Here is a 24,076-nt window from a genome sequence, read left to right as displayed (position 1 = left end):
ATCTGCAGCACTTAAGGCATTCCTGCCTGAGCCTTCCTTACAGCCGGGGCAAGGCCAGAGGGAGGCGCCCCATGGGGCTTCCAGACGACGGTCACCCCGTCGGGCAGTGGGCAGGTCACACGTCCAACCAGCCTGTCTGCTTACTGACTTACTCCACTGCCCCAACGTGCCCAGAAAGCTTGAAACCACCAAAAAAGGTCTCACTGTAAATAGGTGACACACAAATGACTTTCTGGTCAGAAAACAAAACAAACTCCCAAATGGAGCTCACTGAGGTAAAATCAGAAAATCAAAACTAACACTAACAGAAGGACTACACCTAACATAGAAGACCAGAATTTTGTGAAACACAAGTGCTTAAAATTCATTTGGTGATGGCTTTAAAACTTAAACCGAGAATACAAAAGTTAAGTTAATAAACACTGTTTTTTTGAAATCCAACTTTTTAAAACATCACATCTTATGAAAAACCTATAAAAAATAGAAAGAAGCCTTCAAGGAAATCTCCCAAGCAAATCTTCCCAACACATTCACTTAGATATGTTTCTTTAAAAACTGCAGCAACTTTAAAACAATAAAGAGCTATTCTACAAATACCTTGTTCTGTACTTTATGAAAAGTACTCAGTCTGTTTTAACAATCAAGTTTCTAAAAATTTGAGAAAAATAAATGTTTGAACACTAAAAAAAAATCATAAAGTAAAATGCAGAAGGCAGAAATAAGAGTCAATATAAAACAACTTTTTAGAAGGGCACAGCAAAAATAACATACATGGGCGTGACAGAAGCGCAGGATGGGGAAGCAGGTGGGGGATGCCTGCCCACTGTGCGCAGGGCAGCACCACTTACCGACCATGGCACTCACTTCCCCGGCCATCAGCGTTTCCACCGTCTCGTTGTAGAGATTCACATCAATGATGCCTTTTCGGATGGTCTCTCCTACCTTCGCTCCCAACAGCACCGAACCGGCGGTTTCAAATACTGATGCCAAAATGCACGCCTGCCTCAGGGTGACCACACCAGAGCCCACAGCAGTACCGAACGAATTGGCAACATCGTTTGCACCAACAGAGAATGCCAAGATAAACGCTATGATAAAGCCCAAAATGACCATCCATAAATACTCATCCATGGCCATTTCGGAACGTGAGCTCCCGGTGCTTCTCTTTTGCAGAAATATTTTAAATGAACAGAACTTGAGGTTATAAGCGTCAGAAGGCCGAGAGTTCTTGTAAACAGGGAGTTTGCTCTGGAAAGTGCTGGGCGATGTTGGAGCTGAACAAACTGCTAACTGCTGGTTTTCAAACTACTGTCTGTGCAGTTCATTTGGTTGTGTTCAGTCAGGGGTAAAACGCATTCCATATTTTTCCTTCCAATCTGGGAAAGCTGTGATGTCTCTTCCTGTAACAGCAAGAAAACAAAAGAAGTCAATTACCCTCAGCAACCTGTCACAGTTTGTTCTTTCAGAAATGGATGTTTTAAGCCCACTAATGGGATCTAACTTCGGCCTCTGGCAGACCGAACCGTAGAGCAACTCAAGGAAGGTTATAACAAGGTTCACTGCCCCCCACAAAGAGCTGGTTTCTAGAATGTCAGAGGTTTACAACTGTAACTTCTTTATTATTTTACAGTAATAAAAGATTGTCACATGCTCTACAATTCCAGAATGGTAGGAAGCCTTAATAGGGTGTGCTTTTACACAATTTGAAAAATATACATTTGTTCATTATTGCCAGAAAGAAAAAAATTCCCTCAAGGGAACAAAACATAAAGAAATCAGAACTGCCAAGTTAGGTTTTTCAGTGTGAGGTGCACCTGATTTCCTGCAACAGTTTAATAAGCACGTGGGACTCAGGGACGCCACAGGATGTGGCTCATTATCTACCTGCATTTACTCATAAGGACGAGCACTTCACGTCATAAGCACAGTCATGTGTCTAAAAGAAAGTTTCCAGGTTCTAGTACAAAGTGACTTATCCAGAGGGTAACAAAGGTGGGAGCTGCAGGGCCTGGCAGAGGAACAGAGAAGGCTGGAGAGTGTAGTGTACCCCACTTTCCCATGCTTCCCATCTCCAGCAGAGGAACACCTGTAAGACCTCTGGGGTCTGCAGGGCCCCACCCCAGCTCCTGGCCTCAGCTGCTACCCACCCCCTCCCTCAGTGGCTCCCTGCTGCTCCTGGAGAACACCACGCAGCTCACCTCAGGGCCTTTGTACCTGCTGTCCCTCAGCCAGAAAGACTCCCAACAGCTCATAGCTCACCCCTTCCTCTACCAAGGTCTCTGCTCAAATGTCACCATCAGAGGCCCTCTCTGACCTTGTAGGGAGCAGCCCCTCCCCCACGCCATTATCCATTCCCCTCACCTGACTTTTCCCTTTTCTATTTATCACTGCTTTCATTCATTCACTCATTCATTCTTGCCTGTCTCCTCTCATGGACACAGGGACTTGCTGGTTTCATTGCAGTATCTCCAGTACATGCATTAGTGCCTGCACATGGTGAGCTGTATATATAAGTTGAATATATAAAGAGTTGAATATATAAAGAGAGAGGCTATTAAACAAATGTATGTATTAAACAAATATATAAAGGCTATTAAACAAATATATAAAGAGTTGAATATATAAAGAGAGAGGCTATTAAACAAATGAAAATAGAAAAATTTTCCATATTCCTCTTTTTTGGGATGATGACATGATACAAAGTTAATATTTCCATGAAGTAAAAATGTCACTAAAATCTTCAGAACCATGGTATTCTTTTATTAGATACTCAAAATACCACATCTGTGTATATTCTCCAAATAGTTTAGGCATGTAGAATGGTGCCTGGCGTAGTGTAGTTTTTGCTAAATGCTCAGTGAATTGAACTGAAAAAATGAGGCTCATTTTTCCATGTCATACACAATATAATTATCAGTCAACAGGACACAAAATTTTATGTTCACTATGATTATGGCAATGTTAAATGCATATAAAAAGACCAAAAGGTAATGTACTGAAATTGTAACAGCAGCTGTGCTTCAGTGGTAAATTTTTGCCTTTACTCCAAAACTGCATACTGTGATCACGTGCTTTTCCAATTAAAATAATACATAACCAACCCACCAGTAAGCATACGTTGAGAACCATCCATAGTGTATACAACGCTAGAGGCATACAGGGAAACAGAAAAGGTGCCTGGACAGATGGGCATCTTCTAGGATGTGTAGCCTATGTAATTCTGGGAATCAGATGCCAAGTGAGACAGACAAAAAGACCACTGTGAAGGCAAATGACAATGTTCTGCAGAAAACATACTTCACTAAAATCATGGGCCTGGTACATCTATAGGTGAAAATACAAAATAAATGTATTTTTGGACCAATATTATCAATGTTAAAAAAAAATTCTTAATGAAATCCTGCTTGTCAGATTAGGCTGCCAACAGGGCAAACGAGAACATTTAACAAGTGTGTATTGAGAACTCCTCTGTGCCAGGCACCAGAAAGAGAATGATGGGGGAAAATGGGTGTGTTCCTGGTACACATGGGGCCCACAGGCCAGCGGGGTAAACAGATGTTCGCCAAGTACAGCTGTAGTGCCTATCAGCCGAGGAAGTGCCCGCACCTCCAGCGTCACGAGGGTGCAGCAGGGTCACGGCCTGGCCCAGAGCGAGCAGCCCGAGGGAGGCGGGGGTGCCTCTGCGGCTGGAGGGCACTTCCCAGGTGGGAAGGTGCATGAGGGAAGGAGGCTGGCTAGTGTGAGGGGCCATGCAGAAAGCTGAGGTGGGCACTGAAGGGTCTGTGGGCACCACACAGATGTTGGGGTACCAGTGAGGGTGGTAATCCGAGGGTTCAACGCCATCAGACGTCCATCTGTCAACAGTGGTTCCAGCTGCAGCACGGGGTCAAGATGAGTGAATGTGGACAGCCTATTTGCCAGGCCACAGCAGGGTCAGACAGGGACTGGGCGTCCCAGGCCCAGGGTGGCGACAGTGGCAGGGACAGAGGAGCAACGCAGGGGGGTATTTCCATGGCCAAAGTTACCAGCACCTGGTGCTGTTCTGCCCGCGGGGCCGAGAGAGGACATGGGGTTACTGACTCATGGGCTGGACTGAAAAACAACTGAGTGGCTTTTTCTCTTTCACATTTTTTAAATTATGTTTTTAGGTGTCAGGATGAGTTTGACCACGGCTCACACAGAGGTAAATCACAGCACGCAGAGGAGAAGGGTGGCAGGCTGAGGCGCCAAAGCAGGGATGTCCACAGCCCCATTCTGCTCGGGCAGGTGTTTCACGGCCATTAGGACGCCTGGGCACCATCCTAGGCTAGGGAGTCCCTCTCCTGCTTACACCACGTCAGGGGTAGGTAGCTCGCTGCCACGATTATGTTTGTGTTCTCAACATGGCTTCTCTCTGCCACCGTCATGCCTTGGCTGACTCCAGCACACACAGAGTGGAGGGGAAAGGCTTGTCACTGTGTTGAGCCCAGATGATTTCTACCTGCATCATATTTATAAAGGCTACTTTTTATTTCAAGTATCTATACCTTGATTTTCTTCCCCTTTCCATTAATTTTCATCAAACATGAGCAAAAAACCAAAGTACTTAAATAACAGCCCTCTGCTGCATAGAAAAGCCTGGAAACGTTTCTGGTACCGAGCCTGGCAAACCAGAGGACCACCACACCGAAGGTCAAGGCCACCAAGAACACCGCAAGTCCAAACTCAGGGTGGCTGAGGTCTGCTGAGCTGGGAACCCCGTGAGTGCCGGGTGTTGGGAGCTAGGATTTGGAGGTGGTTGACAAAATCCGTGGGGAAAGGCTGGCTTATTCAGCAAATGACGCTGGGGCACCTTGCCAACTGCTGTCTATCTGGAAGGAAGAAAACAGTTAAATCCCTACCTCACACCAAAATAAATTAAAGATTTAAATGTAAAAATTGAAACCTGAAGAAAACCTAAAAAATAGGTAAATATTTGCTTATTACTGGGATGGGGAAGCATAGATATGACCCTGAAGGCAGTTAATTAAAGAGAATCAACACATTTGAGTTCACAGAAATCATGCAGCTGGGACACCCAGAGGTCAGAAGTGGGGAAATGCCCCTTCTCGTGCTCACCAGTGACCCTCCACAAGGGATGAAGCTGTTTGGAATTCCCAGCTAGCCCCATGTTCTGACTCTCCCACAAGGGCTTTTCTGACAAAGGTCAGAGTGCGGGATGATCAGAGCATCTCAGTCCAGCCCCCCGGTGAAGGCCACTGGGGTTCATGGGACTGACGGTTACAAGTTATTCTCTGATGTTCAAATGCCCCCGACCTCTTGCATTTGAGGAACAGGGACCTTAGGGTATTTTGACCGATTGCTCCCAAACTCGTCATGTTAACAGGATGCTCACCTTCTTCCACAGTGCCCGCCAAGCCTTCTGGCCAAGCCCCCAGCGCCCCGTCCTGCCGGCCGCCCCTCCCGCTCCTGGGCCCCTGACCCAGCTCTGAGTCTCCCACCGGGCCCTGAGCACCCAGCAGGCCTCTTGAGTGAGGCGCTCCTGGCTTCCTCTCTATAATCTCCCTTATGAGCAGCTGCTCCACTCTACCTAATATAATATCCTTTATCCACCCTACGAATCTGAACGTTAAAGAAAAAGTGAAAACATTTTCAGAACGCTTCTAGACAGATTCGTAGACTGCTTAAAAACCGGAGTGCTGCTGATTTGTAGCTCTCAGTATTTATGCAAAAAGAAGCTTGGGTGGGAGCGTCCCTGCTCTGAAATGCTGCCCAGGGTAAATATAAGATGGCCCCTGGCATCCAGGCAAAGGTGTGGAGATGTCTGTTCCAGCCCCCATCCCCGCCCCCTCCTCTCAGCTTCAGAGTCCAGGGAGCTCCCCCGTGGGCACGGCCAGTCCCCGACAGCCAGGTCTGCGGTGGGCTGTGCCCTAAGTTATGACGCCTTCCCAGGACCCTGTAGTGTAATGGGACCGGCCATAGCTTCTGGCCTATAGGAGCAAGTCCCTGAGATTTCGTGGACTGCAGCCAGGCCGAGCTCCCCTCTACAGGTGGAGGGAAGCAGCCAGGCCCCTACGCTGAGGACGCTGGTGCTCTGAAGTAGCTTCCCAGTTACCTCCCCTAAAGCCCTGAGTGCCTCACACACACCCTCCAAAAATGTAAGGCCTAATTTCCTCGGGGCCAGGGTTGGCTCCTGAATCCTGACACTTAGGTAGATATGAAGACATAGGTTTCTCTTCAATGGGACACCATGTAACTGAATGACTCTGCAACACGTAGGTAAGCCTGGCTCCTCAGACATAAAAATGACCAGCCTCTCCTGATAATATGCAAAGAAACTGGAAGATTCATTTCTGGAATCTCATTATTTGTGGAATGGTGCAAGAGGGACCTTGTTTTTCCCCAACCTTCAGGGGATAAGTCTTGTCATAAGGAGTTTCTATGAACATCATTCTTCAGCAGCTCACAAAAACATCTGCTTTACACTCCTAAACTTTAAAAAAGAATATAAAAAGTAGTAGTGTATTTATGATAGAAAATACTGAGTTTCATATTTTCACACTAATGATAAAAAAGGAAACATCATGAGAATAGCTCTGAGACTTGCCTTAACTGCCTTTAAATGGAATATTTACAACACACAAAGCAGTCCTAGGTGCCCAGGGGCCTGGAGCAAGGCAGGTGATCCCTTAACTGAGCCAGAAACAAGGAAGAAAGGAAGGGATCGGCAGAGAGGGTGAGAAGGGGAAAGAAAGAGGGAGAAAGGGAGAAAGAAGTGGGAAGAAAATGAGATGGGAAGGAAAGTCATGCCAGTCAAGCCAGGCCGAGCTCCCCTAAAGCCAGTTACTTGGAGTCCAAGGGACATAGAGGCAAAGGACGCAGCTTACAGGAGCAGGGCGAGGCAGGTTTACTCACTGGGGACAAAGAGAATGACCCCAGGGCATCTGATGGGAACAAGAGATAACACAACTGAAGAGAAGAGGCAAGGACAGCTTGTGAGCCCGCGGTGGCTCCTGCCCAGTGCTCGGCGTTCGTGCTCCTTTTCTCTCTGCTGTTCAAAGGGAGCACTTGTTTCCCCCGCACTGAGAAGGCGAAGGAGGCCAGGACTGCAGACTGCAGAGGCTCCAGACGCGTTCTGGTCCAGCCCGCTGCTGGCCACACACCCGGGCAAGTCTCTTTAAACGACTTACCGAAGAAATGGGAACAACAGTACATGACGTGGTGGCTGTGTAAAGGCCCTAGCTCAATGCCAGGGGTCAGTACATGGTGGAGGTGAGCATTTTTAGCAGATAAAGCCCTGGGGCAATGGTCAGGAAACCTGAAGCCTAATCCTGACTCTACTAACCAGCAGTGTGACCCTGGGTAATAAACCACATACACTTTCTGAAGCCCATTTCATCTTCTGTAAAATGGGGAAACTAATAACACATGCTCTACAGAAATATTGTTAGAATCAAATCTAATGTATGCAAAAGTGTTTTTGTAAGTTGTGGTCAGTGTCACGCAACTTACACGATTGGTACCACTGTTGTCACAGGAAGAATGACAATTCGAGGTTCCAAAATCCTTCTAGAAGGATGCCCCCCCACTCCAGTAGCCATGTGGATACACCCAGCCCTCTGGTCCTACTCCTCTTCCTCGATATGTACGCTGGCCTTGTCTTTGGTTACAGATGGACATACATAGTCAGGCACAGGGACTGTTTTGGTGGGTGAAGGCAGGTGAAGAGGGGGAGGAAAAAAATTACAAGATGCTAAGAAAAAAAAGTTCACATAAAATGGTAAAGCCACTTTGGAAAACAGCCTGGCAGCTTCTCATAAAGTAAAACATACACAAGCCCAGTTCCGGGGCACGTTCACCCAAGGGCAATGGAAACATATGTCCACACAGGAACGTTTTGTTCTGCATCTCGAGCCTGGTGGTGGTTACACTATTGCGACGTGTGTTGAAACTCATGCAACTGTACAGTTGCATCTGGTGAACTTTATTGCATATAAATTATACCTCAACAAAACTGATTAGAAAATAATACTGGTAAATATAAATCTGTGAAGCAATGGACGTATTAATTAGTGAGATGAGAGGAATCCTTTCACAATGCGTTCACATCATATCATCACAGTGCACACTTTAAATTGTATTTGTCAATTGCAGCTCGATAAAGCTGAGAAAAAAGGGAAAATACTGGTCACAAAAGGGAACTCCACTTTTGAGATGTTTCCTCTCCTACACCGCCTGCATTGTCTCCCCTTGCTCCCAAAGCCCTGGAATAAGTTACAAAAGTTAAAGAGCTAAGAGAGGAAAGAGTCGTTCCCTTATTCAATGAGAGACAGCACATTTCCCACAGACACCCAGTAAAACCAGCCAGCACCTAGCCAAGGAGGCAAGAAGCAAGGAACAAATGCAAACCAGTAGGAGGAGGCTGGCAGGTTAGTGCTGCAACCAGGAGGTGCCACAGACAAGGGCCGGACACCCCCCCACCCCACTGAGGCCAGAGGCAAAAGAGAGTGGCCTGCTGTGGGGACCCCTCTCCAGCCCCGGACTCAGCACTTCCCATGTGACAAGTCGTCAGCTTGCCTCTACAGCATCAGTCATTAGCATTCAACGTCAGGGCAAATAGAAGCCTTTCAGCTAAAAAGCACGCCTACAAGGACCACAGATGGAAGATACTTTAAACCTGGACTGTGGATACTGCACACACCAAAAGCTTCAAAATGGCCAACTGGAGGAAATTCGAGTCTGAACAAGCGGTAATACAAGCGTCAGTGTGGTCTGCAGCTCCAGTCCAACTCTTAATACCAGTTCTGTAATACTTTTTTGCCTAAGTACAATTGGAAATGATTGAAATGGTTCCAAGCAGGCACATTTATTTTCATATGGGAAATGGTGCCTGTAACGTGACAGGCTGGGTCAGAGGCATGGCAATCCCAGGACTCCCTCTTGAACAAGCTGAGTACACAGGTACATGTACTTTATGACCTTCACCTCAAAAGTTAAAGGAAATAAGCAATTAATTTGACATGCGAACAAATACCAATGCACCAAGATGTTTATTACAGTGTCATTTATCATGACCAGGAAAAAGAAACTGCCTCACTGTCCCTGTGCAGGAGGACGGCCGAGGACATGCTGGCGACGCCTGAAGATGAAACAGTGGGCAGTCACCGAAAAGCTGTAACAACAGTTTTCATGACACTGGAACATGGTAATGCTAAGTGAAGAATCAGTCACAAAATGGTACGTGTGTGCCTCATGGTCTCAATCACGGTTTAGAAGGAAACGCACTGGCGATAGGGCTTGAGAGAAACACGCCAAAGTTTAACAGTGCCTCGCTCTCAGTGCTTTTATTCCTTTTTTTTGTATCATGCAAAACTTTTTACCATGAGCAATTACTACTTTTACCACTGGGAGGGAACCTTTCAAAAAAACTACAAGGTACATTTTTTTCAAAAAGTTAGGAATGTACCACCAAAATATGCTTAGTTTTCACTAATAAAATGAATTTACCATGAATCTGCTTTCAGCCTTGGCTCTCAATCTTTCTTCAAGCTTACTACCCACAATTTAAGACGTAAAATACATCTTCTGTCCTTCTTATCTCATCTTTGTTTCTGACTTCAGAACACCCCTCGCTCGGTGTCCGAGCCCTCGGCGAAGTTGGGCGCCTTCTCCCTAGGTGCCGGCGGCGGGATCCGAGCGGCCCGTCCTCCGTCACGCGGGATCTCTCCGTCGGGTTCTTCCTTACGCTTCTCTGGAGGGCGGCCACCAGGACTGAGCTTCACACAAGGAGGAAGAAAATGTCCTGGTGGTGCCAAGTGCTTTGCAGGCTTTTTTTTTTTTGTCTAACTGAAACCGTATTTGAGGTCAATATTTACAAGGACCAACCTCTAATTACGTTTTACTCCTATTTTGGTTCACAGAATTAGACCAACATTGGAGTTTGAGGGGACTTCAGAAGTCTAGGCCAATTTTGGTCATTTTGAAGATGAGACTGTCATAACTGAAGGCCTCTAGGTTAGGTAATGATCACCTGGAGGGGGTTAGAACCGCCTTATCTACTTCCCACATAGGAGGTATTCCAGTGAAAGCCACGTACAGACCCAGGAAGTGATAGTCTTGGCCTGACATTCATCAGGCCTTCTTAAGGAGACTAGCTCCCATTTGGGGAGGTGAGAGTCCTTGGGGTCCTTACCCAAGCTGGGGATGGGAGGCAGAGACAACGGAGAAAGAGGCTAAGAGCGATACAGGCAATCGATGATGGAGAATGCTGCATAGTTTGGGTCCTTGCAAGTGTTCAAGGTCAGATGGTATCTTCAAGTCCTGTCCAACTTGATTATTCTGCATCAACCAGAAACCACAGGACTGTGAAGAAAGTTTACCCTGGAACTATGAGCCACAGGAGTGTGCTGTGGGGAGAGGGGTGGCGATTTCTGACCCTTTCCTCAGCAGTACAATCTACAGCCTTTGTGGATTTATTGGACATGAGCAAACTTATCTTGGGCCTCTATCTAAAGTTTCCACTGCAGGCCCTGTGGGCTGAGCCCTTCTGTACCCTCTTTATTCTCTGGGTTTGTTCCTGCTACATGCACTCTCCCTTCTGCATTTTTGTCATTCTGACATTTAAATTTCTTCTTGGTTCATATAGTATTTTTGTTATTTAGATGCTTTCCACATGGCCTTTTGCTCTCTGGGAAAGCATAAGTCTATTAAATCCATATATTTTTAAAGAATAAGGAAAGAAACAGCAAAAAGAATTAAAATGAGATGAACAAGTTAGGATGATGTGGCCTGAAGAAAGAATTTAGGAGGTCTGAAATGACTTGCATGAAAAATAGTTCTGAAAAATGAAAGACTATCTCAGGAGGTAAAAGTGCCATTTCCTTGGAGATGTTCAAACAGGATCTGCATGGCTGTATGATGGGTTATTGTAAGTTTGTATTTACTGTTTCCATTTGAAATTTACAGTTCAAAGACTCCATGGAAAAGTTACTATAAGGCAACTATAAGGCACTCCGTATTTAATTTGAAGACATAACAGTCTTTCACTGTAATGAATAAGACTATACTTGGATACAAGGGAAAAATTCACACCTGAACGGGTAGTTGCATGCTGAATAATGTGTTCTCATTGGAAATGTGGCATTATGTACATACAGATTTCTTTAAAGATGATCACTATCCTGCTGGTGCGTTTTATGTGCAGCACTGTTGGAAAGCAAGAGATGATCACGGCAGAGTTTCATACATTTATTCCTTTGTAAAATAGAAATGGGTTCTAAACATGCTCCCTTTTCTGCATGCACTGCAGATGGATTCCCCTCAGATATTCCAGGTATTTTGGTTCTTCACTTACAACTAGAAATAGGTTGGTTTTCATGAATAAATCACTTAACATCACTTCTGTTAAATGCCAAATGGAGATCACTTGTTCCAGTTCTGGGTCCTGAAGTGTTGCACTGTTTGGCTAAGTTCCAAGAGCTATATAGGGAAATACTTTCCCTTTGGCCACAGTTTAAAATGGAACTATGTATGTAAATAGATATCTTGGTTCTTACATATGTAGTTGTTAATTCTGTTCTGATAATAGTGGAAGCTCAATAAAAACATGAATGATACAAAAACACTGATTCCTGACACTACTACATATTCTTCCTATTTATAGAACATTAACATAAATAGAAGAGTTGATAGATGAATATTATTATCTTAACCATTTTCCATGCTCAACTTACAGCCCCCTATTTCTTGTTCTCATTCCACAGGTTCTGAAGCAACAGTTCTTGGGCAGTAGAAAAAGCAAGAGAGAACAAATCATTATTAATTGATTTTGTCAGTCTTTTCCTCTTTGCAATGGAGGAAAGTCTATTCAAGTCTCTGAAGTGCTTCATCAGGAAGTCTGCAAATTTGATTCAATTCCACCAATAACTTCCCAAATTTGCAGTGTAAGGAGTCTAAAGCAGGCAATAAATCTACAAAATTGTCCGTCTGACTGGTGAGTCAGGTGAAAGTTCAGCAGCTCTTCCTATCTCCCACTGAGACTACTGAAACTGAAATACTTTTACTAAATTAAGAAACCATAAGCATTTGCTTGGTATCACCTTCAAAGAACCATGGAAATAGAAGCTTAAAAATAAGAGAGGTAAGAACAGTTTATGAGATTTCTTTGAAAAGCATTTCCTAATTCTGAGGGCGCCCCTGGCACTTAATTCCTTATGTGTGATGGAGATAAACTTGCTTGGGCAAGTCTCCGGTCCCTTTTGCCTGGGTTTTTCCTTTGAGAACATGGAGCTAGGGAGGACACTTTGATGTGAACAGAAAAGAGCTTGATTATGATAACTAGAAAGCAACAGGCTATAAGCTGCTCTTTGGTGATGTCTGAAATCAGTTAAAAGAAGAAATAGGCAATTATATTGTCTTTTATCATTACCTGCTTATTTACCTTCACTGGAGCACTTTGTGTGTGTGTGTGTGTGAGCTTCTTTTAGTATTTATTGTAAAGCAGATCTGCAAGCAATGGATTCTCTCAGTTTTTATTTACTTGGGAATTATTTTATTTCACCTTCACTTTTGATTCTTCCAGTACTTTGTGGTCTCTACTGTTTCTGATGAGAAGTCAGCTGCTAATCTAAGTGGGGTTCCCTTTTCTCGTGCTGCTTTCCAGATTCTGCCTTTCAAAAGTTGACTCTCGTATGTATGGGTGTTGATTCTTTGGGTTTATCCTAATGAGACTTTGTCAAGCATGTTGGATGTATAGATTAGTCTTTCTCATAAACTTGGGAAGTTGTTGGCTTTTACCTCTTTGAATATTCTTCCCCCTTTCTCTCTACTACTTCTGGTACTTCCACTGGTACACTTACTGGTGGCCTCTATTTCTCTGAGGTTAGAATCATTTTTCTTCATTCTTTTTTCTTTTTCTACTTCTGACTGCATGATCTCTATTGCTCTATCTTCAAGTTAGCTAATTTATTTTCTGACAATTCAAGTCTACTATTGAGCCCCTCTAGTAAGTTTTTCATTTTGTTATACTTCTCAATGGCAGAATTTCTATTTAAAATTTTTTAATTATGGTAAAATAAACAAATTTTACCACTTAACCCTTCTTAAGTGTACAGTTGGCATTAGGTACTTTCACTTTGTTGTGCAAACACCTCCATTGTCCATCTACAGAATTCTTTTCATGTTACAAAACTATACCCATTAAGCAATAATTTCCCATTCCTCTCACCCTGATCCCTGGCAACACCATTCTACTTTCTGCCTCTACAAACTTGACTGAGTACATCATATGAGTGTAGTCATACCATATTTGTCTTTTTCTGACTGTCTTATTTCACTTAGCATAATGTCCTCCAAGTTTATCCATGTTGTACCCTGTATCCAAATTCCCTCCCTTTTTAAGGCTGAATGATACTCCATTGTATAGACCACATTTTGTTTATCCACTCACCTATCAGTGGACATTCAGATTGCTTCTGTTTTTTGCCTATTGTAAAAAATGCTATTGAAATGGGTGTACAAACACCTCTTCAAGTCCCTGCTTTCAACTATTTTGGGCATACACCCAGGAGTGGGACTGTTGAGTCATATAGTAATTCTTGTCTTAATTTTTGGAGAAACTGTCATAGTGCTGTGCATAGCAGCTGCACCATTTCACATCCCTGCCAACAGCACACTAGGGCTGCACATCCTCACCAACGCTTGTTATTTTGTTTTGTTTTTAATAGCAGCCATTCGAATGGGTGTGAAGTGATACTTCATTGTGGTTTTGATTTATATTTCCCTAATGATTAGTGATGTTGAACATCTTTTTATGTGCTTTTTGGCCATTTCTGTATGTTTTTTGGAGAAATGTTTATTCAGGTCCTCTGCCATTTGTTTTTGCTGTTGAGTTGTAGAAATTCTTTATATATTCTGGATATCAACCCCCTATCAGACATATAATTTGCAAATATTTCCTCCCATACCATAGGTTGCCTTTTCACTCTGACGATTGTGTCCTTAGACATACATAAGCATTTAATTTTGATGTAGCCCAATTTATCTCTTTTTTCTTTTGTTGCTTGTGTTTTTGGTGTCATATTTGGAATTGATCCTTTTTTACCCTATCTCTTTAAGATAGTCTCCATTGGATGAGTCACTGCCACCATGCCCTCATTTAATTATTTAAGAATCATTTCTTTTAGTCTTTGAACATATTTATAGTAGCTGTTTTAAAATCTTTTTCTGTAAAATTCAATGTATGGACCTTCTTAGAAGTCTGTCGTCTGCTGTCTGCTTTAGTTCTGCTGTGTGTCACACATTACAATTTCTTTACGTGTCTCATATATTTTTGTAGAGCACTGGAGGTTTCAGACAATACATTGTAGCAGGTCTTCTTTGCTGACCTCCCCACCCCAGGTTTGTTGTTACTCTTTGGTTGTTTATTTGGCTAAACAAACTCTGTGAAGTCTATTCTCTCCACAGTGTGCAGCTGTGGTCCCTGCTCAGATTTCCTTCCCTTGTTTTAATCCTTTAGCTTGCTAAGGATCACCCATGGGACATACAAGCCACTACTGGTCAAAAGTTGTGCTTAAATCCCCTTTAGCAAGTTAGATTTTCACCCTTCACCATGGCTGTGTGTATGGCTTAGGGACTACCTGCGAAGTTCAGGGAGTGAGGGGAGGAGGGAAGGTCTGACTGCAAGGGGCAGCTCCAAGGGTAAGCTTTCGGGGGCTGCGGTTCTTCTGTGCTCTGTCTGTGCTAGTGGCCATAAAACCCTGAGCATGTGTAAAAACTCACAGCACTATAGCTTCACCAGAAAAAGTGGATTTTACTCTATGTAATTTCTTTTAAGTGGCCACAATTTACCTTAAAAAAAGATACTTCTATACCTGTATTGCTCTTACATAGCTGGATCCAATTTGGTCACCTGAGTTCTTAAAAATTCACTACCTAAGATAAAACAGGGTGATAGAAAACAAAATATTTCTTATTATGCTATTGCCTACAGAAGGTCATGTCCTCTCGTAACACATAAAAGCAAAACTTCAAAAAAAATGTATCATTCTAATACTTAGTATGATAACATTGAGCTTTTATACCTGATCAAAAGAAGTTTGTTCTGGATTAGGCTTCCAGTCATCTTTTGTGAAGTAAAAATTCTGGATTTACTTAATTGTCACTGACAACTCTCAGAGAGCCTGAAGACACCATGACTTAAAGATCAGGGGAAAACCAAACGAGAGCAAACAAAATCAGAGATGGCAAAAAACAGGCCTGACAAAGAGGGGTGCGGCTGGGCACCCGGCCCTCTACTTCCCCAGGGACTCAGCCACACAGATCCCATCCTCTGTCTTCCTGCGCGGCCACCACTTTAATTGCAAGTCAATCACTCTTCAAAGCAATCACTCTTGCTTTTTAAAACCTTTATAACAATAAACAAGTTCATTATAACTTCCAACCACCTCACTCTGATGAATGCATTTATATTCTCTTACTTTTACTTTTTGTCTTCAGAGTGGAGGTAAAATCAAGACAAACAAAAAAAGTGAACAGTAACAAAATAAACTCAGTCCATATCCTTAAGCTGAGATCAATTCTCTTGGTTTTACAAAAGCCACCCCCTTCCTTTGACAGCTACCAGTTAGTTTCCCTACCTTTTCTGACTTAGTCTGTGGTCTTAGGAAATATTTTTATCTGCCTAACCATTTTTGAAAAGATATCCTTTTTCGTCTTTTGAACTACTCAACTTGCAAAGCATTCTATCAATCAAACTGTGCCCATGTATTTACTCTGACTTGATAGGGCCTGTGGCATTTCACACATCTGTGCTCACCCTGTGTGCAGGAGAGCTTCATGACTCACCTAAGCTGCAATCGCCTGGCAGTGAGGTCACGCTGATGCGGCTACCCCAGTTCTCATTGGGAATGGCTCTCACTCTATCCCGGAATACCTGACTATTTGGGTTAAATGATTCACCCACATCTCCTTCAGAGAAAATGAATGTAAACCCAGGTAGAATGTGCCTTTACTTCCTCGCAGAGGCCACAGTGCAGAGAGGAAGCCCATCATGATTCCCCTCATGTAACTGCAGGAGACAGAGGCAAGATGGCAAAGAAATAAAGGAGAGGCTGAAAAGAACATTTCTTGTTAGGGTGAAAAACGGCAAGAAGGAAAGTTGAAAAACCAGCTCTTAGTTCCCAGTATTCCGGGAAACACTCTTCTATGAGTAACAAAGGTTCTGAACCAAAGGCTAGGTCAAAATACGGTTGTACACGATGCTAGATTCCCTTTGGTTTTTCAAGGCACTTCAGCTTTAAATGAAGGTATCAGTCCTGCTGAGAGTGGCTTCAACTCACCCTCGATCTAATCCTCTGTCCCCAAGTAAACCTGGTGACAGATTCTGCTCATTTAGGCCCAGACTTAGGAACACACTTCAAAGAGAGACACTTTAAATAACCATCAAAACTATTTATTTCACGTGTCACCATACAAAGCAGGTTGAAAGGGAAGCCTACTGTTTTTGCTCAAGATCTTAAATCAACTGCCACCCATACCAAAATAGTTACCCAAAGTAACCTTCTGATTAAGGCTACAAGAACATCCCAGCAGCACTTGGCAGAGATAACCGAGACAGCCAGCACTCTCTTAAAGTGCCATCACGTTTAGTAAACACTGGTGAGATACACTTTGATACAACAAAGTAAGTGCTTTGGAAATACCAGTGAGCGACTTGTCTTGCTGTCATCCCACACCGCCGTCACTCAAAACTTAATCCGAAGCCCGTGGCATGTGGCTCTGTCATTTAGTAGTTTATCTTTAACATCTTTACATGACGGTTACAAATGTGTAATCCCAACAGCAGAGTATTATTTTAATGACTTAAAAATATGCGGGATTCTCCAGCTCCCTTCCTTTGTTCTCCAAATAATACTGAACCTGAGATCCTGGCCAATTTGAGACCCTATTAGAGGTCACTGAACATCCAGCATTAAGTACGGGAAGCAGATCCTGGCTGACTACCTTCCATGCTGCAGAATTAACCTTTGTAGCCTTTATCCATAACAGCTACATGTCAGTTTGTGTGGGTCTCTTCCAAGAGCCAAGATCTAAAGTCTCTGCCTAAAAATAAGTCAAAATTTTCCTTTATAAAAATATATATGCTCACATAAAAATGTTGGTAAATACAGAAAAGTAGAAAGTAAAACAAGGAAAATTGCTCCCAGCCCAACATTGAAAAATAACCATTATTTTGTGTGCAATTTGAGGTACAAGTTTTATCCATCGGGGTAGGCATTACTTACCTAAGCCACTGAGAGCCCACTGCCAAATTAAATACAAAAGTCTAAGTAAAAAGTAAAAATGAATTACAGTAGTTTTTTTTTTGAAAAGAAAGTTTTTCATCATTACATAGGTATTGCATGCTTATGGAAGAAATATAAAATACGGGTAACCAAAAGAAGGGGCAAACATCTCATATCAGCTCATCTCGAGAGATAACCAACACTCAACGTTTGGTGCAGAGAATTCTTTCTTCATGCACATCTAAGTGCCTACCTTTTACAAAAGGAAATAAAGCCATGCTAAAAAATGCTTTCCATTGAAAAAGAGGGTCGCACACAGGTATTTTGTAACCTGCTAGTTTTACTCAATAAAGATCACTTACTCAACACCTCATTTTAAATGGCTGCACAGTGTTTATTACATGGCAACAGCATAAACTATTTAACTAGTACCTTTTTAGGTCACTTCTGAGGATATTTTATTGAAGCATTAGCTCAGTGGGTCATTCTTGAATAGTCTGATGATCAACAAAAGAGGATTTTCCCCCTTCTTTCTCTTCAAGTTTTTTTTTTTGACTCAACAACTATAATGAGACAAAATTTATCCCAAACCATTTGCCCACTGTAATAGTTAATGACACATATGTGAACTAGATATCAGGTTGAGTTTAAAAACAAAATTATTTTTGCCAGAGTGAAATACCAAAAGGAATGACTACTTAGTAACTTCTCCTTGCATAGAAATGAAAATAGCCCTTTGCCTGTTATCATTAAAAACCAAATTGACCAACCCTTTGGGATTTCTCTGTTTGATATACAGAGTCACTGAGAGTTTGCTGGTTTTAAAGAGAATATTTTATATCCAGAGACTTCCTTAGTGTGTAATACATCAGCCACCCCTGCCCTCAGGGTTGGTGAGACATCTCTGTTTGGTACAGCCACCAGTCACTGGGACGCATGTCCCCTGCGAACAGGCAAGGACGCAGAAAACCACAGTGCACACAGCTGGATGTCACCTCTGCGTCTCCCATTATAATGCAAACTGGAGTTTGGGCCAGACTGCTCTCGCTTGTCTTTTATCACTTCAAGGAATTTTTCAGTACTCAGCAAATGTGTAATTAACTGCAGCTGTTAAAAGCCCAGGATTGGACGGATCCCATTTGTAAGTGCTGAAGTATTAGGGCCACAGTGACCAGGCCAAGGTAGAGCATGTCTCCTCTGGAGGCAGCACTGTGCCACCTGTGTGACACTTTCTAAGCAGCCCCGGCCCTCAGAGGGCCCTTTCTTCATTAGGATCACAAAAGCTTTTATTGTACTAAATGAACACAGAGTGCAACAGACAGACACATTCAGCAGCTTGTGTCTTCAGCCCGAGGCAATTACTTCAAGCAAAAGCACAAAGCAAAAACACACAAACAGGCCAAGACATAGGGAATGGACATATATTCAGAGAAACGGGGGAGATGAGTAGCTGGGCCTGTGGGAGTGACTGGTCTGCCCGGCCAGGCTAGGGACTGCTGACGTCCTGGCTCTACAATCACAGTGGGGCCTTGAGCTACTGGGGTTTGAACTGCACAGGTCCACTTATAGGCAGATTCTTTCAATAAATATACTGGACAAGTTTTGGAGCTTTGTGACAAGTTGAAAAAACATTTTATTTTCTCTAGCTTACTTTAAGGATATAGTATATAATCCATATAACATACAAAATGTGTTCACCAACTGTTTATGTTACGAGGAAGGTTTCCTTCTGGACAACAGTAGGCTGTTAGTAGTTAAGTTTTGGGGGAGTCAAAAATTTACATGGATTTTCAAATGTGTGTATCGGGGGGCGGCTAGTGCCCCTAACTCCTGGGTTGTTCAAGGATCAGTTGTACGTGGGAGAGAATGGAGCACCTCTGGCCTTGGACATTTCAAGTGACTGATCAACCATTTATTTGCACTGAGTGCCTACTATGCGTACCACTTGCTGCTTGCTGCTCATACAAGAACACCAAGGTGAAAGAGGTCCCTCTCCGCCACCTCTGGAGGAGCCCCCACAAGCTGATCACACATTATCCTGGGCTCGCCTTCTCTGCAGGACCCTCACCTAGCCCCTACCTCCAAGGTGTCAGACGGAATCCTCAGGACAGGGAGGTGACTGGCATTCCCACAGCCGGTGTATGGCTCGCTGACCGACCTCTCCTCCTGTGGAAGTGGCAGGGTTGGGAAAATGGGGTGGAGTCTGTCCCTACAGCCACCTATCTTCTGAATGGGCTCTGGGAAGCGATTGCCCTACCTGGCCAGCAGTCAGTGACGTAAAACGATGCTGCACTGACATCAGGGGGCTCTCCATTTTGACCTCTGCCCAAATTTCCCTTCAGGTGGCTGTGAAAAAGTCCCAAGGGGTGGATGGCATCTATTCCACACCACTGGGATAAAGCAGGATGTGTCTGGTAACACCGCGTCACTGCCACCACGTTGTCTCATTTGGTCCTCACCTGAAATGGGCCCTGTCTTAACTACTGAGTTCAGAAAAGTGGCTGCAAAATTGTCCTGGTTAGTAATTGGCCTTCTCTAAGTGACAGAGCAAATCCAGAGGAAAGTCAGGGTGGAAGGAACTCTGAGAGGTCATTTATCTCCTGACTTCAGAGAGAATACTGAAAACATCACAAATAGAAACCTGTTTTAGATGATGTCAGGAAAAATGTTTATATTTCCCAGTATCCAAACTCCCCATTTTATAATCGCCTTTTTCTTTACATTGTGCCTAGTGGCCCTCAAACTGAGTGTACATTGGATTCACTTGGGGGCTTGTTAAACAGACTGCGGGGCCCCACTCCTGTGGTTTCTTAGTCAACAGGCTGGGGGTGGGGCCTGTGGGTGTGCATTTCCAGCAAGGTCTGGGGGGCGCTGATGCTGAGGGCCCCGGGCCTGGGCTGCGAGCACCATAGCTCTAGCCTAACGCTTGCTGGGCTGACCTCCTACGTCCTCCATGGGAATGGAGACCCACTGGTCCTCGCCTTGGTACTGGGGCATACATCCACTTGAATAACAATTCAAGAGTCCTCTGGCCGGTGTTTTTAACTCCAGGCTAAATAATGGATGTTCCCTAGCCTCTTATTAGAGGTATCATTTCTCAACCCTGTAATCATTTTTTGAGGTTCTTCGTTGAACCCTTTCCAAGTCTCTGTTATGGAGCCATTAACTAGATCCAGAACCTTAGTCACAGACTGGCTGGGCTGAGTATAAAGGGAAAAATGACTCACGGACACATACAGTACACTCCTGTCTATCAATCTCCAGTACCCAAGCCTGCCTTCAGCTCCCTTCTGATTCATGATCTTCGGACTCCTTTACAAGCTGCTGCGATGCTTGCTTGACCTTGGCAATGCCTTTCTTCTGAGAAGCTCAAGGCGCTTCTCTAACTAACTTAATAGTTGACTCAACATCCTAAACCAGTGGAGGGTTTCAACTGCACAGCAGCCCAGGAGGGGAGGGAAAATCTGGAGCCCAAATTCAGATTTCTATCCAAGTATCATTATGTGGAGAAAAATGCATCTTAACACGGACTGGACTTGAACACACCAAGCTTACCGTGCCCCCTTTGCCCCCATATAATAACAGTTCCAGGGCAGGTGAGCCCACCGGATCCCTTGCCTTTGGGGTCCCCACTCTGCCTTATTTTCCTGTCTTTCATTGTCATCTCCTCCCCCTGCCAGTTGTGCCGGCTGGGCCCAGTCTGTGCAGCGCCTCATTTCAGCACGTGAGCCTCCGAGTGGGGGCTGTGCTTGCTTTGTGTACTGTATGTGCTCTGGGGGTGCGTGATACAGGCTAAAGGGTGACCGCAGTCCCAGTGTTTCCAGGAAAAACGGAAGAAGCCAGAACTCCAGCACAGGGCAGCCCCTGTGGGACACTCGTGGCCGAGATAGGCAAGGCTGAAGGTGCCGCTCTGCTCGCTGCTCCTCTCACTGGGGGTCAAACAGTGGACACGCGATATAACAAAGCCTGGGCCTTCAGAAATTCCCTTTGAAAGAGAACATTCTAGAGATGTGATCACGGAACCTGCAACTCCAAACCAAAAGGCCACTTCAGACAATGGAAGTTCCCATACAGCCACAGAGACAAGTACCGATTAAAAACCTCCTGCCAGTGAAGGGGCCCCAGGGAACAGCCTCCTCTCTGCTTTCCGGAAAAATCCCTCAGAGCTTCAGAGCAGAAGCCTCTTCTCCAGGAATAAAGTAACAGTAAAATAAACCCACCGCAGGCAGAAGCTACTCTACCGGAGCCTGTGGGTCTCCAGCCATTTTCAGAGGTGGGGGACCTGGGCAGGGCGTGTGCGGCCAGGGCGGGCAGCTGCCCCAGGATGGCCGTGCAGGGCACAGGACTGCCGTGTGGGGAGCGAGATTCCCCGGGGAGACCTGCTGGGAGGCACGGGTGTGCCCGGTCCATGGGCTCCTCAGCACGCGGACCCCACTGGAGGCTCCGAGTTGAGCTCACTGGGGTCTGTCCAGCCCAAGGCTGTTCCTGGTCACCTGAGCTGCTTCTTACGGAGGACCCACAACCCGCACCCCTCCACCAGGCACCAGGTACGAAGCGCTGGAGGGAACCTCAGCGCCGGCCAGCGCCAGACCTCCCGATGCTCATACTTCGTGACGAAAATGAGCTCCTCCATTCCCCTGGACCGTCCTCTCACAGCAGGAAATCATCAGACCCAACACTCTGAAAGTGCCTATGAGCCTTTCGGCAACCCCTCCAGAAAGAACACATGCTTCCTTGTGGTAAAAATACCTACAGCAACTTGTTAAATTTTTTTAAGTGGATCAATTTTAAACAGTTTCTTTTTTGCAGACTGAACTACAATAGAGGGAATGAATTAAGAGACTGAAAACTGTCCAGTATCTGACTGATCTACATTTAAAACACTCCACTGAGATGCTGATGGAGCCTTGTTAAGAACTGAAGGAAAAAGTACAGTTATTTTCCTCCGATGAAATTATTATACTACAAAGCATACACTGGAATGAAGTATCTTTACTGCTGGAGGAGATATTACAGACTTTTCTGTTATAATTACAATTACTCTGGACTGCAAATTTCTCTGCTCAATAAAATACTTACATTTTAAAAACAAGTTTCTTTCCAAAAATAGCCCAAAAACTCAGTTCTATTTTTCCCTTCTTACATTCTTTTCCTACTAAAGGTACCACTGAAACACTTCCTTTCATTGTTGACATCTTAAGTCATTTGAATGTAAAATATGACAATACATAATAACAAAGAAGTCTTTAAATACAGCTTTCAAAATGGGTAAATGGCATTTGAGGGAATGTCTCCATCATGGCTCACAGATGCGGTGCAGACATGGAGGCCTGGTACGCTGCTACCACACTGCCTACTAGAATCATCTCATTAAAACCAAGATTCCTAGAGGGCATGCAATTTATGTTTTAATTGATAAAGAAATTCCTGCCTGGTTCTGTGTTGCAAGCAAGCTGTCTGGCATGAAATCACTGTACTCTAAATTAAAACAACTTCAAACAAAGCAAAGTCATTCAGATTTAATTAAAAATATTTGGTATTAAAATCTTCATTTTCTTCAGTCCAAATATAAGTTGGCAATGACTTCATAAGCTATGAGAAGTTAAGATTGGAGAATTTCAAGACCTTTGATTAATTTTGATATCCAACCCAATTCCAGAGGATGTTTTCAATCACTCTCTAAAGCCTTCCTCCTACATTTACTTAATTTTTTAAAATTGCTTCTCTTGAGGAGTATATGGGGTCTATTTGTAAGCCCAAAATCCTTCTTAAAAAAATAAAAACTGACCACCTAATATGTTTTACCGGAGCACCTCTGACACCACCATTATTTCTGCATAAGCATGTAGCTCACAGTAAGAATGGTATAAGAGGAATTCACTTTTAACATTTTTCCCCTTAAGACTTAGGTTACCATAGAAATAAAGCTCAATGCCACATCCACTCCATTAATCAAATATTTTAACAAATAAAATAAGTAATAATCCTCAGACTGCTTTTCCAAAGTTTAAAAATAGTAAGACTCAAATACTTTCTCTTGGGAAAGCTAAATAAGGCAGGTTCTTGCAGTAGGATACACTTAGAGAAAAACCTTTGGCTACCACCCTTAGAATGTTCTAAAGTCCCCTCCCCATAGTTTCCAGTTTTCCTAAGAATAAAAAATTACTGGAATAGCAACATTAGGAAGATTTAAGGAGAAAAGAACAAAGAGAAATCTTAAAAATTCACCCAGTACTTACAAGTCCTTTGAAAGGAAGTCTGAGCCGCAATTCATCAGAAGACTGCCCTCCCGATCATGAACACAATCTGAGGTCTAAAATAGATGACCTATGACTTTAGGCCGCAAAGTCACATTTCAGCTTGCTAACTTCTACTTGGCTAAACAGTTTTACAGCTCAGAGAACAAACCCTGGCTAAAATTAACTGCACAGGAGCAGCAGGCAGGATCGCTGATTTGCATCATCTGTGCCGGGATTTATGCCCCCGGACAACATTGGTGTCCTCTTAATGGGAAAGCTGGCCAAGGGGCGTGCTCCCCTGAACAATGCATAGCATCATGATCATGCTAATTACTGAATTCGGGCCAATAACGCCAACTTGTTTTAAGTTGTTTTCGCAAGTATTGACAAAGAGAAAGAGTAAGCGCTTTTTCACAGCCCGTGTTCACTTGCTTTTTAAGTGCACAAAAATCCAACAAAACTTTGGCAATAAGGGGGCAGTGCTGTAGGCCCTTCACAAGGAGAAGCAAAGTTAAAGGAAAACCTGTCAAATTATTTAAGCAGTATGATCAGATGTGGTAGTATGTGAAATTAAAC

The 24,076-nt window shown here is 43.8% G+C and overlaps 1 protein-coding gene across 4 annotated transcripts in view; it reads right to left on the bottom strand.

Annotated features, from left to right (window-relative positions):
- The window catches only part of SLC20A2 (solute carrier family 20 member 2), a 114,870-nt gene that overhangs the window by 51,546 nt on the left and 39,248 nt on the right, over positions 1-24,076 (bottom strand). For 2 of the 4 annotated variants that reach the window (XM_036877492.2, XM_057505204.1), the window contains exon 2: positions 849-1,400. In XM_036877492.2, the coding sequence (XP_036733387.2) occupies positions 849-1,137 (289 nt within the window). In that variant the 5' untranslated portion in view covers positions 1,138-1,400. Of the gene's footprint in view, positions 1-848; positions 1,401-23,500; positions 23,869-24,076 lie in introns of those variants that run through there. The other 2 variants (XM_057505205.1, XM_036877493.2) reach the window with 2 other exon arrangements.

Source organism: Manis pentadactyla, chromosome 7, assembly GCF_030020395.1.
Source record: "Manis pentadactyla isolate mManPen7 chromosome 7, mManPen7.hap1, whole genome shotgun sequence".
In the NCBI taxonomy this organism is placed as follows: Eukaryota; Metazoa; Chordata; class Mammalia; order Pholidota; family Manidae; genus Manis; species Manis pentadactyla.
This window is presented reverse-complemented; position numbering and strand designations above follow the sequence as displayed.